The following is a 17,152-nucleotide window of genomic DNA, read 5'->3' on the forward strand; positions in this document are numbered from 1 at the left end:
TTAAAATCAAACATCGGTAGCTTATCATAAATAACATTCCCCTTAGTTTACAAGAAACACTAAAGAAGTTACCAATCAAGCTGCACAACAAAGCACAATTCGAATGTACAGATACTTTTGTTTAGCCATGGCTCGTGTTAATTGCTCAGGAGCCTTGGAGCTGGCTAAGATCAAATACAACTTCTTTAACCGAGCTTACTATGTCATGTACTGCCTTGACATCCATCTCTCCTCATATCTCCAAACGGAGTTGGCAGAATAAGGTACCTCCGTGACATTGAGGGAATCGGGTTCAATGCCATAATCTGTCAGTGGTCTGTGTTCAAGAACTTCATCGTGACTTTTCACAAAGTCGGGAATCTCAACCTCTCCCTTTTTTATATCTTCCGAAAGATACTGAAGGCGGCTCACATACTTGATTTTCCAGTACAATCTACCAAAAGAGAAAAAATCTTGTCAAACAAATGTGAACCATCAATTACTAAAGACATACATTAGAGGAAACAGATAGCACAAAATTTCAAGGATGTAGACAACCATAATCAGTCGTACAATTGGTTCTTCCCACTGCTAAAGCTTACATATTCTAGTAGGCTGCTTTTAAGAATTGGGAGGAAGAAAACTTTTCAAAAACTAATAATTTCTCAGGGATACAGTGTCGCACGCATCCCTACAAAGAAGAACGGTTTTCTGTTTCTTCCCTTTTCATTCCCCAAATAATACATCAATAATGTAAGAGAGAGAGAGAGAGAGAGAGAGAGAGATTGTAAACATGTTAACTAAAAATCTATGAAAATTCCTGCAACAAAAGAAAATGATAATAGATTGCAAAAGCAATAGTAAAATTTTCAAAGTTTATGAAATCCAAAAGAAGAAAACTAATGTCTTACTGAAGCACTTGTAAGAAGATGAATCATATCCATCAACCAAGAAGTGAAAGTTATAAATAAACAGTTCAAAAACGTCAGAACATAATTTAATTAAGGAAACCAAGAAAATGTCAACAAATTCAACCTGATAGTTACATTTGGAAACCAGTATAGCGAACACACTCACCCGCCACTTAGGAAAAAAACGGCCAAAAGTCGCCAAGACAAGCCTCGAACGGAGACCAGGATGTACAAAGTAGAGAAATTGAAGTCTATCCTTGTAATCAGATGGAAGTTCTTCATAAATCCACCTCAAGATAGTAAGGCCTGGACAATTATCATCCTTCTGGGCAGTAGTATGAAAGTACACAATGCAAAATGGACCCTCAGACAATTCGTTCTGGAATTTATGGAAGATATATCTCTTCAGCCGCTCTCCACTTACAACAACAGCTGTGTTAGAAGAAATTTCATATTTAGAAAACAAATTGGAGTTATCTGAATTCTTAGACAAGAAAATATTAAACAATATTAAATATTTCTAAACAGAAGTTTTGTGCTACAACCATTAGACCTATCTACTTTTTGATGATGACAACAGAAGATATGGGCATGAATTGTTCATCGATAACTTCAGAAGATAGAGGCTAAGAACAGTAAGAAGAGATTAACTAAAAAATTGGTTAAAAATTGGTCACGAATATTTAATGGGTCTAAATAATCCAACTTCTAAATCAGTTTCCACTTGGTCTCAAATTTAGAAATAGTTGACGAAGCTGATTTATTGGATAACTAGAAATTAAGTTCTCTAATAGAGCTTGTAAGAACATTAAAATTATCATCTGGAAGGTTTGCCAAGAAGGAATTCATAATGAAGTAGCAATTATGAACACATTAAAATAAAATTAAATTTCATCTCAATCAATGATAGACAGTCTAGACCAGGACCAAATAATTATGCTGAATTATAAACCGAGTAGTGAAGCAAAAGAGTGTAACGTAAACGTATAGAAGAACTAATTATGAATGAGAGCATAATTCTTCAATTAGCTTCTTTACCAGGGAAGTACTTTCCAACGACACGGAGGATACGATTCCCAGCCTTGTCGGAGCCCTCAAGACGAACAAACTGCAAAAGATCGAGATCGGAGAAATCCTCATCGGAGGAAAGGTTTTGAGAACAATCGTGCCAATGATCAGCGTCTTCAGGCTCTTTATCTTTGTCAGACAAAAGTGGGCGGGAATCGATGCCGCCATCAGAAGGGAGAATAACGACTGAGAAATCGTTAGGGGTGCTACCCATCTCTGCTTCGATCGTCTTCTCTCGAGTGGGATGGAGTTCAGAAGGAATAAATAAATATCTCGCGTTCGTGAAGTAATTGAGAGAAACTTACATGAGTGGGTCGGATGACGTTGAGATCGCCATTCTTGGAGGTTTGATTCGAGGAGAGTTTAGGGTTTACGGAGTCTGAGTTTTAGGCGATAATATCTCTCTGAATGTGACGTCAAAATGACGAAGTTGATAAGATCAACAAGTAATTTTCGAATTAAATATTAATAGAGTGTTTAATAATGGAGAAAATGACAAAATTGATCAAATATTTTAAAAATAGAATAGAGCAAATTTTCATATTCTTATCAAAATCATAAACACTTTTACCTTTTTAGTAAAATACTATAAGTGTCGGTTTCAAACGCTTTAATATCAATTTTACATAAATTAAAAAATGTGACAGTATTTTAATTTTATGTTTAATGGATTAATAATTCTTTTAAAAAAAATATTAATTATATATATATATATTAAAAGGTATATATATTTTATTATTGAAACATTTTAAATATTCGATATAGTCTAGAATTTTGTAATATTTTTGTAAATATTTTCTAAATTTTTTTAATTAAAAAAAATATCAATTGATAACTTTTGGGGGGGGGGGGGGGGGGGGGGGGGGGGGGGGGTGGGTGGGGTGGGGTGGGGGGAATAGCAACGAAATTTTTTGAAAGATCGGATATGATATTTTAGTCCACATGTACAATTGGTCCATTGGTTGATAAGGTGAACATCAGGTTGTTTCTGCTCCATGGAAAAGTCTTGATGTCCAATATTTATAATGTTCTTTTAACGAGAATTTTGAAATACCTTCTTATAAATAATAATAGAGTAATGTTGACTACTCAAAAACAACTTTTTATTTTAAACAAATTTCATTAAAATTGTTGAAATAAAAATGAATTTCAATTCAATCTTACCCTAACATACCAATATGTTTTAACCAATTCAATTTAGGTTCATTTTTATTGTTCAGTTTAAAATTGTGTAGATGGAAGATTGAACAAACATCGATGTTTGAAATGAACTGATTTATGATTAAATTGACATCATATTAATATGGTAATAAACTAAATTGAATTGTAAATAGCATTAGATAACAAGATAATTTCGTATAAATGGGAACAACATCAAAAATAAAATAAAAAGAAAAATGGGAATTAATATAAACAAAAGTAGGTCAACAAAAGCATAGCTTAAGAATAATTCACAAATTCTAATTCCTAATGACAAGGGATAAATAAAAAACACAAAAGGCAATGAATGTGTAGCAATTATTTTTTAACGTGACAATATACATAGACCCAATAGTTAAATTATATAATTTTTAAAACCAATAAACAACATAATTATTTAATTGCAATATTTAATTCTTAATTTTCTGGTTAAAAGTTTTCATTTACATTAAATATTAAGCTCATCCAATATGTCCCACACACCCACCATCAACATTATAAGCATTAAAAGAAGGAACCACAATTTGGATCTGGCCTTTTGAAACTTTTCAACAAAAAGAAAGAAAAAAAAGTAAAGCAAACAAATTAATAGTGGTGATGGTTATTTTTTCCAAAAAAAAAAAACAAAAATAAAAGAAAAACTCTTAACATCAACTTACCAACTAAAGATCGCAATAGACTACTATATGGATCTATTACAACACAGATATTGCAATAGACTATATGGATCTATTACAACACATATCGCAATAAACTACTATACATATCTATTACAACACATATAGTAAGTTCATTATGGTCTATATTGGTAGAAAATAAGAATTTGTAATATTTATAAATATTTTTAGTTATTTAGTTCAATGCTAAAGTTGCTAACTATTATGAAATAAAATATTGTTCTGATTAAAGGTTCTATATAACTAAATTTATTATAATACTTCATATCTTTAGTAAAAAATACTTCTATTCTTATTTTTAAAATTTGGTTGATTCTCCACTTTTCCAGGCATCATAGTCTCTTGCCATCCAAAACAAATACTTCACAAGTTAAGAGTGAGGATTAGAATATTGTTTTGTTTCTCACACATGAAGGAATGAAAAAGATATAAATACATCTACAACTAGCTTCATTCCTTTTCTTTCATACTCATACAGAACTGGAGGGAGTTACAAGTACCTTGTTAAGCATGGCTGCAGTAATTGTGGATACAGATTGCTTGAAGAAACCCATAATCATAAAAATCTGCACTCGAAACCCCTATTAAATACAAGAAGTTCTGGAACATAGAAGTTTAAGACAAAAACTAATCTGAGTTTTATGGGGGAAGAAATTGAAAAGTTGATTGGTGAAACCTGTGTCTATAGGTCCATCACCAAACACAACGGTAAGTTACGTGTGCACTAGTCATATCACCATCGTAAGTCACTTTCACAACTTGCCCTTTCTCCAGTCCATAATATCGAGCGATAGCATCCGTACGTAACATACGAGGAAGCTGCATTGTATTGAAAGTAGGCGTGAAGACTAGAGGTTGAACAACTGTTTGTAATTAGTTTAAGAAACAGAGTCCATGAGAATTCAAGAAGCAATTGCACATAGCAGAAATGGTTGTATTGCTTTGTTTCACAATTCCTATTTTCCAAACAGGGCGACTGGAACCTTCAACAACTCTAAGAAATATTTAGCCCCTTCCATTGATCTTGTATGGACGAATTGATCCAAAAGGCTAAAGTGATGTCGAAACGAAATAGAGATATGCAACTGTTTTTGTGCTTTAACGTAGTAACTCCTGTTACTCAAGTCGTAAATGCTACGGGAAAGAGCTCTTTAAAGTTCAATTATTCCTTCATTTTTTTTCTGCATGAAAGCTAGATTTTTTTATAAAAAGTAAAACGTAAAAAATCAATATATTCCCTCTACCAAGCGCACAAAATATTAATTATTGATTTTTGTCTGAAGCGAGGTATCATGTAATGGGTCGACTTTTCTTTTTTGATGGGATGGGCTGAGTTACTTGAGCCCCCAACAACCGTATCTTCTCAATTATTCTTTCCATAGCACTAAGGGGGTGTTTCGTGCATATGTTTGGCTAGAAGCCACACCACATATAGAGAGAAGCTGCCAAACCCAGGTTTAATTGGAAAAACCAATAGGCTAGAACAGTAACTCGCTATTCAACCTCCCACAGTTTTCTCAAACCAAAGCTTTCTACTCAAACTGCAGACGCAGTTATTATAAACTCAATCTTCTCAAACCCTCATAGATTTAATATACAAACCCCTAGGTTGGGTGGGATTCACTTTCTAAGCCCAAACCACATTTGTAAGAGAAGTTCCAAAGCTCAGGTTTAATTAGAGGCACCAATCGGCTTGAGAAGTAGTACATTATTCATGCACCACAAATAGTTTTCCTAAACGTGCAAGGCAGCACCGCATATGCACTTTTCCTAGAACAAAAGTCCCTAAACCCTCTAATGCACAATTTTCCTAGACCCAAACTTCCAGATATTGCACCCAAGCTTAAGGTGCCAAGCCAGATGTCCAAACGCCCCCTAATGAAACTTAATAATTGGAGGACATAATAAGCCTATATGATGTCACACTTGAGATGAGTTTTACCCCCCCCCCCCCCCCCCCCCCCAAAAAATGGTAGTCCAAAATGAGATAGAGATACCGTATGCTCACTCAAAATCCCAGCTGTAGCATCCCCGAAAATATTGAAAGATGTCCTTTGACATATGACTCTTACCAGCGGTTAGCATAAATATTGAAAAGAAGAAATTGATGTTCGTTCAGGGGAGCATGTTTAAGATGAGAAAGAGTTTAGTCTACAGGCAATCACGCGGAAGGAAATATAATTCAGAATTAAGTAATCACCAATGGAAGATAGTGAAATTGAAAACTGAACTGCCAAGATATTGTTTATGGTACTTTTCCATATTTTACCTGTTTTTCCTCTATACTGTATTGTTTCAAAAGCTTTTGTTTTTCTTCCTCCGTTAGTACTTGATGGTTCGGCTTTAAAGCATGCTTTGTGATGTTGACGAGCAAGTCAGTAATCTGATACCAGAAAAAAATAACAGTGCAGTCATTTGAGGAAATATAGAAAAATGTCTCAAAATAAGATAAACCATAAAATAAAATTATTAAAAAAAATGAGCAACATATAATTCAAGATATGAACTTTTTAAGATTATCTTTCTAAAAAAAGACCACGCTTCATTATGATAGAACATACAAGAGCAAACAAAAAAATTATGCCCAATAAAAGAACCTTATTCTCTATGTTCAAGATTGAAATTGTTTGAGGATTGCTAGAATGTAGGAAGTTATTTCAGAAAAATGGGGTTTCATCTCAAAACCATACATCTTTTAAAGATTGTGAGGTTTCCCTATCTTTCCGACGTGAGATCCTCAACAAAAGTGACTATATTTTTACATTCACAGTCCCCGTGCAGTAGCGATTGAAGGCTTCTTTCTCTAGAAAAATTATTATTTCCTCGCTAAAATTTCATGGACAAGATTAATAAACATGACAAGCTTCCCATCACCCTCTTTCGGGAAATTAAGAAAAAAAATAAAAGGTTTAGAACCCTTCCTGTATTACTACATTTTGTTATTGTCGGGTTCACTCTATTGTCTCACTTCCCGAAATCTCTACTTCCTTAAGTTATTTCTCTTTTTTATCATGGCAAACTATTGTTAGTTGTTCCCTCACCAGGTCTCCCCATGTCAATGCCAACTTCAGTTGTTAGTATACTCAGAAAACAACTTCAGAAATGTCCATTGTGTTGAATACACGAAAAACTTAAGTAGGAAGAAAACACTAAAAACACAGCATGGTAACAAATAAATGACTCGTTGAGACCAAGCATTTACCAAGACGCTGCTCATGTTTCTGTCAACTAAAGAAATTCATACACAACTTCAAGGAACGAACCTGGAATATTTCAACCTTAAACGAGAAAAGCTCAACTGCTTTCATGGCTTGGTTTGTAATTTGATTTTGCACAATTAAAATAAGACCATGCAAACTGTCCTTATTAGCAATTTGGCCAGCAATATTGCGAATAGCATTAACTTTTACTGCACCAGTTCCACAGAATACTACAAGAACCTGCAAAATCAACATTCGGTTACGAAATAACAAATATTATAAAAAAGTACTATATTTATATTATCAACCTTTCAGACATTTCTCAATAATTTCCACGTTTCGTCCAGGCTTAGTAAAGCATTTCCCTCAGTAATCCTCCGTGAATCATAAACTAGTAGAGAAAGGTAAGCAATTCGGTCCGTTGCATTTCAACAATAAATCTAAAAGAAATCTACAGAATGAATCAACGCTCTTTCTATACTCACATTATTCCACCCTAATTTGAATAACTAAGACAAACAAGAAGCGGGAAGGAATAAACAATGCAAGAAGCGGAGGAGGCATACTCTTTTGGAGGGATCGGAGTGATGAGCGGCGTATAGTTTTAGGCGATCAACGTCGGGGTATTGGCCAAAAATATCTCGGAATTGTTGAAGAGAGAGGTCGATATCGGGGGAGTTGATAGTGTAACCTCGGTCCTTAAGCATCTCCACAACTGTTCTTCGAGAAAGGAAGTATCTGTGGCTCTCAGTGGTTCCATCATCGATGTAGGAACTCAAGCAAGTGCCGAACTCCACAGGATTCGGCTCTGCTTCAAACCCATCTTCCTCCATTTTCGCTCCCTCTCTCCTATAATAGAGCGTACAGCGTCTCCTTCTTTTTTTCTTGCTTTAGAAATGGGGAAAAGTTTGGAAAATTCACAATTATGCCTTCAACTTTTGCATAATTTCTTTTTACTCCTTAAATTTAATGTTATTTTTAAAAGCGATCTATTTGTGTCTTTTGGGGGTTATTTTAGCAAATATCAAAATATATATATATATTAGTTTAGTAATACTTTTGTGGAGATTTGAGTATCAAATATTGGAGCAAAGAATCATATTTATTACTATTGAGTTAGACTTACTTTGGCTACTAAATTAAACTCGTTGCGATGCAATTTGTGTTTTATATTTGATTTTCACTAGTGCATTAGTTTTTATTTAAAAAAAAAACTAGATAAAAAAATTGTATAAACTTATAAATTTTAATAACATTAAATTTGGATAATTCTAAGTTTGATTGATGCAGGTATGAACTATTCAATAATTTTAAAAAACTTATAAGATTTGCCCAGAAAAGTAGCTTTCTCCTTTCATGTCATTTTTACATCTAAAGCTTGACAAATTTTCATTAACCAAAAATGATAGTTATTGATGCATGAAACTCGCGTGTATTTGACGTTGTCTCACGTGAACCTCATCCAATCTTGTTTGCTAACTCGATTTTTCTAGTTTAGTTTCATATTATGAGTTCACCTGTATGAAAGCTTTTCGCACAAGTGTGGAGTCAAACTTGCCACATTTTGAATACTTAAGTTAGCATACATAGTATATAGTTTAGTTAACCACAAAAAAATATAGTTAAAACTCCTCTTAGGAAATTACTTTCTATTATCTTTTGTGGCTATAGTGTGACTATTTATAATGCATTTTTTCTAACAAGAGCTTGTTGTATAATTTCGACAACATCATGGCAATTATCGATGTGAGGTTCTAGAGTTTGAAATCAATCACGACTCGATTATTTCTCTATCAGTATACATTCATTGGCTCTACTGATCAGCCCAAAACTCGAGACTAGCTTCTTTTTTTTTTTATTTTAGTCATGTGTGTTTTCCTATGTCCAACTCTCAATTTTCTTTGGGTTTGAGACATATATTGCACTTTAGATCTTTGCTTGGTGCAAGATAATCTTTTTCTCTTTTCTTATTATCAAATATTGGAATGCAGAGACTTGTGAGAAAGTAAGAATTGCAATGCTTTCTCAAGCTTAAGGTTAAGATTGCAACCTTTGTCCGAAATTGCAATTTCATAAAGTAGAAAGTTTTAAATAAAAAATTGTATCAATTTTTATTTCAGTTTTTAAATTAAAAAAAAAAAAAGTCACATTTTTCTTTTTTTTTTTCCCCTCTTAAAACTAAAACTCTATACTTATAATGAGTGGTTACAACTTTAAACTTGTTTAAATCCATACCTTTTGTTTAATTTGGTTAAAAGGCAGCCAAATTAAAGACAACCTGCCATTTTATGTACAAAAGAAAAAGATGTCAAATGCATATATGATTCAATTTTTTTATTTTAATGGACTAAAATCATGATGCAATCTTAGAAAAGACCGTAAAAAAAAGTGGTCATGTTACTATCAAAATATGCTAGCTCAACTAGCATGTTGTTCGTACAATCAACCTCAAAGTCATAGATCCAAATCTCCAATGCTAGATAGTACAAAAAAAAAAAAAAGTCATGTCATGTGGAGAATTAATCCTTCAACGTTTAAAGTTGGAAAATCTACTAATATCACTAAACCAAACTCGTTTTGATCTTATAGATAACAAAGAGACAATTCTCGTCTTAGAAATTCCTCAATGGGTAAAAAATAGTATTGCACCGTTATAACTTAGAAATATAAAATTAAACTTCAACTTTTGAATTTAGAAATTTAGAAATGGGGATAGTGGTGGGGTTGATCTTATTGAAAAGGTATGCATTGGACTCTTAAGACATACAGCAATGTATCGTACAATTATGCAATGGACAGCTCCTGGTACCATTTTTCAAATTTCAGTAGATAATATTTTCATTAGGATTTTGTTGTTTTCCATTAGTAAAAGTGTGTTTCATTTGAAGCACTTACCCTCCCCAAGACAACTTTGTGACTTTGTGAGTGACTGCTTTCTGTCATTTTGTTGCTAGGTAGTGCAAAGTAATTTTGAAAGATTTAAAGTTAGCTAAAAAAGACTGAAACAAAATACTAGAAGTATGCATGAAATGACTTTTGAAAATAGCTTTTAGACAAGTAAACACTTTAAAAACTATGTAACTAAATATTACAAGAAAATGTTCTTTTTTCATCGTTTCAAATTTCACGTACCAAACTAATTAAGTTCACACAGTATTCAACTAAACATTTTTCTTCGATGTTTTCACACTTCACAATCTGATTTTCATTCTACACTTGATTTCTGACCCATTCCAACATTCTCCATATTACCCCTAAAATTCCACCCGACCTTAGTCTAAAATTTCTAAACACCCTTGAAGTCATGGATAAAATTATAGAGATAAGGTTCCTAACCTATAAAGGACATTCACAAATTTTTTGGGTTTTGCATTCAAGTTCTTTCCTTCCTTTGACGATCATGAGTTTTTGAACTAGCTTACATGCATATCGATTAATCTAATGAGACAATCCACTTGATCCTACAATATTTGGGTGTGAAAAAAACTCGCACATGCCCAACTCTTATAATAAAAAATATTTCCAATGTGCTTCTTAAAAGATTTGATAAAATGTCCGAGCATAGAACTTTGTTAATGTGAGTACTGACTACTATTTCAGAAACCAATTCTAAAATGAATGTCTATCTTCAATATCAAACTAGTCAATCTATAGTGTTAGAAACAATCTGCTTTAACTGTCTAGCACGACTCTGTTCAATGTTTTTTATTTTTTCTAATGAAAAACCAACTTTTCACTAAGATAAACAAAAGAACCAAAGAAGAAAGAAGAAGAAAGGCCTAGCCAAAAGAGATGAATATAAAAAGGAGACAAAAAAAGAAACCCAACTTATTTAACAAATGATGATTACATGTCAAATTTGAATTAAAAGCCAAAAGAAGAACTTTGAAAGGTGAAAAACTACAAAACAAAGTGCTTCAAGTATAAAGCAAACTACAAGACCTGATGAGAAGCTTTGGAAATGTTACTTAGAGAGAGAAGCTAACCTTTTTAAGTGTTAAGAGAGCTATGAAAATAGTTTGTCGAAAGATAAGTCATCATAAACCAGAAGCAAGTAATGGATTAAACTACCTATCTAAGATATTCATTCAAATTTCCCGCATTTTGCATTCTAGTTCTCAAAGATGTGACATATTAGAATATTCTTCATATAAGTGCTAATAAAATGGCATGTCAAAAAAGGGTATGTCGAAATCAATATTTTTCTTTTATGAAAAGTTGAACTTTCATTTAGAAATGGAATGCAAGAATAGAAGGGCATTCAAAAAGTTAAAACCTACAGAGGGAACCCATTAGAGAAAAAATTCAAATCAAGAAGAATAAGACCTAACAAATAATTATAGAAGTCTTAATCACCGACATTCAAAGATAAACATAGAAACCTAACGAAGGGACCGAAGATAAACATAGAAACATGTCAAACATCAGTAGTTCATACTATTTGAGAAAACAGTTTCAAGATATGAACATCTGTAGAACTCAAGAACAGTTGTATAACCTATATAACATATAGTAAGATATGAACATTTTTAATGCCAAACAACATTGAGAATGCATATAACATGTTTAGGACACCATCCCAACGCAGAATGATGTCAAAGTCTATACTACATAACTCAATATATGTTGAAGAACAAATGAAAACATCATCTTCTTGTTTTTTTTTTTTTTTCCTGTTTTTTTCCCTTGATAATGATTGTACACTGTTCATGGAACATGAACAAATAAATCCTACAATTACAAAGCAAGCAGCAAGCAAAGAAGAAGCATTTTGATTTTCATCATTGTAGGAATAAGTGATTGAGTAAATACCTAAAATATTTGCATTCAGATTCAGAAGCAACAATCTGGGCACTTTATCAAGCCATTTTCATTGCAATCAGGGCATCTTCTCAACTCTCCTTCATCTTCTTTAAACACCTTCCGGCTGCCATAGCAATTAGGGCATGGCAGAAACCTTGCTTCCCCACATCTTTCACACTCACTTTTCACATTCCAAACTGGAAATCCCACCAAAAGCTTCCCCAGTTCGCCATACTCGTTTAGCTGTTTGATTTCTTCAGCACCACCTATGTACTTTCCCCTAATGAACACTTGCGGCAAACTCACTGTCTTCCCTCCAATTGCACTCTGCAACTCTTTTCTGTAAGATGAATCCATGGAAATGTCCCGTTCATCGACTGGAACTCTAAAACCTCTGAAGATTGTACGAATCGAACAACAATCCTCGTAGGTTTTTCGAATTCCTCTCAAGCTCGTAAAGTAGATTACTACTTTGTCTTCTCCGCCGGGAAGACGCAGCCAATTATTGGAGAATGAAGAACAAACCGGACTCGAACCGACTGATTTGACGTTTTTTCGGTACCCATTGGAGCCTAACTGCCGGGAAGAAAGAGCTCGTCGGTAACTGAATACAACATTAGGGTCCAATTTCGCAAGCAGAGCTTCTTCAGACAAATGTTGCCAAAGCGGCTTAACTAAGGAAGACGGCGCAACAGAATCCACCGATTTCTCCAATAAATTCACCGATCCATCGGGCTTGAAAGGGGTTTTCTCAATCGAGAGTTGAGGGGTAGGAACAACGTCGGAACTCAAATCAAAGGCGTCATCAAGGCCGTCCATGAGTTCCCATGTATTGATAACGGAATCTGGCGACAATGCGTGGTCGGAATCATCCGTGTGGGGCGAAAGAGAGCGGTCGGCGTTTTGGTCGCCGTAGAATCTCAAGGGATTGGACTTGGGACGGTCGATAAGAAGGAGAGAACCGTAAGTGGTTGAAGTGAGAGTAACGAGATGGTTGGTGTCGCCGTCTGAGATGGGGGGATGGTGAATGAGAGGGGTGGGAAGAGAGAAAGCTCTGGGAACTGGGGGAGAGGAAGAAGAAGAAGATTCTGGGTTAGTGGAAGGGAAGGTGATGGGTCTGGAAGCAGAGCAGCCCATAGATAGAGAATTGAAGAACTGGGTTTCGTCTCGTTTCGTTTCGTTTCGTTTCGTTGGTTATCAATCACTCTGTAAACTGAAAAGCTTCGTCTTTTTCTTCTTCTTCTTCTTCTTCTTCTTCTTGTCCTGATGGTTCTGGTCGTTCAAAGTTCATGCTCCGGTACAGAAAAAAATGGCGGTTAAAGGAAAGGAGAGTAGTGAGGAAATGCTGAATTGAGTGAAGAAGAAGATGATGGAGAAGAAGATGATGGAGAAGAAGAAGAAATCAAATCTCTCTCTTCTCGTAATCACGGAAAATGACCAGAAGAGACGCGGTTGGGACTTGGAAATGTTTTTCCTTTTTCTTATTTATTTATTTAAAAGGAAAAAAAAACTCTTTGCAAAAGTAGCATCTTTCCACTTTGGAGTTTGGATAAATGATTCTCCTCCTTGGTTTATTTTGGCAAATTGCAAAAGTCGCCAAAAAAAAACAATACGGTCTGAATTGCAATTATTTCTATGTCTATCATCTTTAATGGTAAAAAATGACTTTTTCTTTTTCTAATTTATACAAATTTTAAAATTAAACTTTTAAATTTAAATAACGGAGGAAATTACAATAATTACATTAATTTAAGAATTTAATTTTTAAATATTTTTAAAAATAATAAAATGTCAAAACTATTTATAAAATATCGCTAAATTCATCCATCTAGTTCTTTTAACATTTTTTTAATTCTATAATAAGTTTTGTAATTATTTTGATTTTAATTTTTTATTTATAAAAATTAAGTTTATAAATATTAATTCCATCTATTTTTCTATTGTTTTCCATCAATATTTTAAAATACTCAATTAAATTTTAAAAAAAGACCTTTGGTTTTATAGTGTCGCTATAAATTCAAGAAAAATTAATTTAAATGACAAAATTATTGAAACATAAAAGTAAATAAGCAAGTTCTTTTTTATGGATGGTTTTGAATCTAATTGTTTTCTTCCTGATTAATATTCATACTTCTAACCTATAAGCAAGAGAAATGTTAGACATATAATTAAATATACTTTCGCTTCTTCCAGTTTTAATCTTTTGGTTGATCGGTGATTTGAGTAAATTTTCTTAATATTTGTGATGGGTTGAAAAAAATAACTTGATATGATTTTGTAGAAGTAACCATGAATTTTTTATTTTATAAAAATATACCAATAATAAGGTAAAAGTCTAATATACCCTTACAAAATACACATACATATATACTTCAAACCTTCTAAAATAAATAAGAAAGAACTGATATATTACGAAAATATATTTTATATATTTATTCCCATCCTAAAAAAATAGATTGAGAAAATCTAAAAAGGTTTTATAATTTATACTTTCATGACTACAAAACATATTTTAAATTATTCTTTTCTAAAAGTTACTTTCCAATTTTTGTCTAAAGATGTTTTTTTAGTATGAAAAGTTGTGCTCTCATTTCTTGTGATTCTAAATTTAATAACTTTATTTTCACGAACGACTCTTTCTTACAAAAAAAAAATAGAGGAGTCTTTTGTTAAAACATAACAAAAGCAACAAAATAACAATTTTGAAAACGAAAAAAACCACCCAAAAAAGTAATATCTGTCAACAACACGTATAATATATTTGGGTGGGGTATACTTTACATTTGTCTATTGTTCGTATATGTTTGTTTAATTTGTCTACCCAAATATAAATGTGTATTTTTTTTCAAAATTGGGCAACTATTTGATTTTTCAAGATTTTTTTATGGTTATTTAGTACACAATCCTTTTTATACAATTGTTTAGATTTGGCTCTTTATACACGATTTTTTGATTTAGTTACGCTAATTTAAACGATCTAAAAGAAGGAAAAAGTAGAAAGAAACCAACAAATGAAAGAAATTGCAATAGAAAAAAGGAAGAGGAAAGGAAGAAATACGGGAGAAAAATCTCAACCAAGAGGAAAAGAAATATGGAAGAGAAAACATATAATATTTGAAAAATAACTAAGTTTATGAGTTTTGTTATACGGACGGTAAATATTTCAGTAGTTTGTTAAATTTATAAAAATTTTCCTAAAATATATTAATCTATTACAATTGAATTAATAATAATATCAATTTAAATCACAAACTTGGTAAATTATATCAATTTAAATCACAATTTTTATAAATTATATCAATTTAAACTCTCAACTTAAAGAAGAGTCAAAATTGATACCATCTTGTAAAGTTGTGGGATTAATTTGATACATTTATTAAACTCAAGAGGTTAAATAAATATAATTATTAATTTATGGTCTAGATTGATCCGCAAATCTATATATTTTTTTCGTTTTTTTTTTATATAATATGATATTTATTTTTACAAATCACTTTAAAATTATACTTAGATCTTTCTAAAAAAAATTCTTAAATCAACTTTAAATAGCAATGATGATAATAATAATAATAAACATTCCCAAATAATAAAATATTGCCTCCCTGTATTTTTGGCATATATTAGACGAAATTCAGTTATATTTACATATTTTGATTTTTGATTTTCAAAATCCAAAAACACACCAAATCCCAATGCATCCAATGGGATTATTTTTATTAATGATCAGTGCCGACCAAGCAAATAAAATAAATGGAAACTTTTGACTTTCTACAATTTCATTTTGGACTCACTTCACACTAACTTATCTAATCTTTTTATTTCCTTCTTTCATATGATAACAATACTGTTTACTTACTAAATCAAACATTATCTTCCCAATACTTAACCTTATATATTCTCCATATACATATAGATATATATAGAAATATAAAACTTCTCAATATTTTCGTTTTCACCTCAAAGTAACAATCTCGTTCATTGATTTATCTTCTTATACATGATAGAATTCCGTAAGTTTTAGAATATGAATGAAATGGTTAGATTAGAGATTAGTGACATTTGTCGACCCTTTGTATGAATAAATAATTTTAGAATATAAAAAATAAACAGACAAGGTTTTGGAAGGAGTTGGTAACATAGAAATAAAGGAATTGTTAAATATAACACAGTGGGCAGAATATTTATACATAATTTTTTCCCTTTTAATTATATTGTTGGGGTAAATAATTTGTTTCTTTTTTTATTTATTTATTGTTAATCTTGAATAGAAAACCCATTTTTTCTTATTGTAGTTTGACGATAGAGACAGTTGGGAAAAAAGGAAACAAAATAGAAAAAATATTTGTAGTGACAAAATTCTCCATTCTCACCATTGAAAATCACCAAAAATCTGAACAAGACAATAAAATTAATTATTTTAAATGACTTGATATTTAAATTGGATAACAAATTTCATAATTTATATATAGATCGAGTGTTTATAAACGTTATTCTAAAAAACAAAAAATAAAAGATTAATGGGTTTTCAAAGTTTATACATTTTAGACCAATTCCATATATATACTACTAGAAAAGGGATCTATTATAACAGTTGATTTCATCCCAAATTAAGAGGTAAAAAGAAAGCAACGTTTTTTATAGGAAAAGACAGTATTTTCGGATTCCACTTTTTCGTGACATTTATTTACTGTCATAAAAGATAAAAATATTTAATAAATTATTAAAATAAGGTTAAATAAAACACTCAAAATCTCAAAGAAACAATGTCTTTAAACTCACTAATCTAAAATAAAAAAAACGAAATAAAATACTCTAAGAGTCCAACGATCGGAATGAATAAACACTTAAAAATACATGTGTAGCAAGATTTGAGTCTCGAGTTACTTTCTGAACTTTATCGACCATATTAGTTCTCAAATTTCTAATTCCAATGATATATAACTTGAAAATGAAAATAAAAATACACAAAAATATTTGTTAAAAAGATATATATAAAAGAAAGAGTTTGGTAACATTAATGTAAACAATAGGAAAAGTGAATGTTTCTTTTAAAGTTTGGAGCATAGATGAAATTGTCACCTCACATGTGACAAAGTTGAACTATTACAAAGTCTTCACAAAATGAATTATATTCCTATATATGGTTGAAGGTATTTAAATTCATCGCTGTCTCACCACCCGCTCTTGGCCCAAACTATTAATGTTATATTTCACATGTCATTTTCAAATTTAATGCTTCTCACTATTCAATTCTTACTAAGAATCTGCCTTTCATGTAACTTTTGTCATTTTCACGATAATAACAACAAAAAAC

General features: G+C 31.8%; 3 protein-coding genes across 3 annotated transcripts; all 3 read right to left on the minus strand.

Moving 5' to 3' along the window:
- LOC103486907 (uncharacterized) lies at positions 1 to 2,320 on the minus strand. The gene is made up of 3 exons (XM_051083955.1): positions 1,929 to 2,320; positions 1,077 to 1,322; positions 1 to 452 (listed from the first exon to the last, which is right to left on the minus strand). Exons 1-3 carry the CDS (start codon positions 2,170 to 2,172, stop codon positions 199 to 201), a joined length of 744 nt encoding a protein of 247 aa, XP_050939912.1. The 5' UTR covers positions 2,173 to 2,320; the 3' UTR covers positions 1 to 198.
- A 1,933-nt stretch (positions 2,321 to 4,253) lies between these two features.
- LOC103486906 (DNA-directed RNA polymerase V subunit 5A) lies at positions 4,254 to 7,954 on the minus strand. The gene is made up of 4 exons (XM_008445065.3): positions 7,602 to 7,954; positions 7,099 to 7,275; positions 6,105 to 6,218; positions 4,254 to 4,654 (listed from the first exon to the last, which is right to left on the minus strand). The coding sequence occupies exons 1-4, from the start codon at positions 7,866 to 7,868 to the stop codon at positions 4,529 to 4,531; spliced, it is 684 nt and encodes a 227-aa protein (XP_008443287.1). The 5' UTR covers positions 7,869 to 7,954; the 3' UTR covers positions 4,254 to 4,528.
- A 3,607-nt stretch (positions 7,955 to 11,561) lies between these two features.
- LOC103486905 (uncharacterized protein At5g39865) lies at positions 11,562 to 13,291 on the minus strand. The gene has a single exon (XM_008445064.3). It carries the CDS (start codon positions 12,973 to 12,975, stop codon positions 11,869 to 11,871), a length of 1,107 nt encoding a protein of 368 aa, XP_008443286.1. The 5' UTR covers positions 12,976 to 13,291; the 3' UTR covers positions 11,562 to 11,868.
- Positions 13,292 to 17,152: the final 3,861 nt, after the last annotated feature.

The sequence above is a fragment of the Cucumis melo genome, chromosome 4 (assembly GCF_025177605.1).
Source record: "Cucumis melo cultivar AY chromosome 4, USDA_Cmelo_AY_1.0, whole genome shotgun sequence".
Lineage (NCBI taxonomy): Eukaryota > Viridiplantae > Streptophyta > Magnoliopsida > Cucurbitales > Cucurbitaceae > Cucumis > Cucumis melo.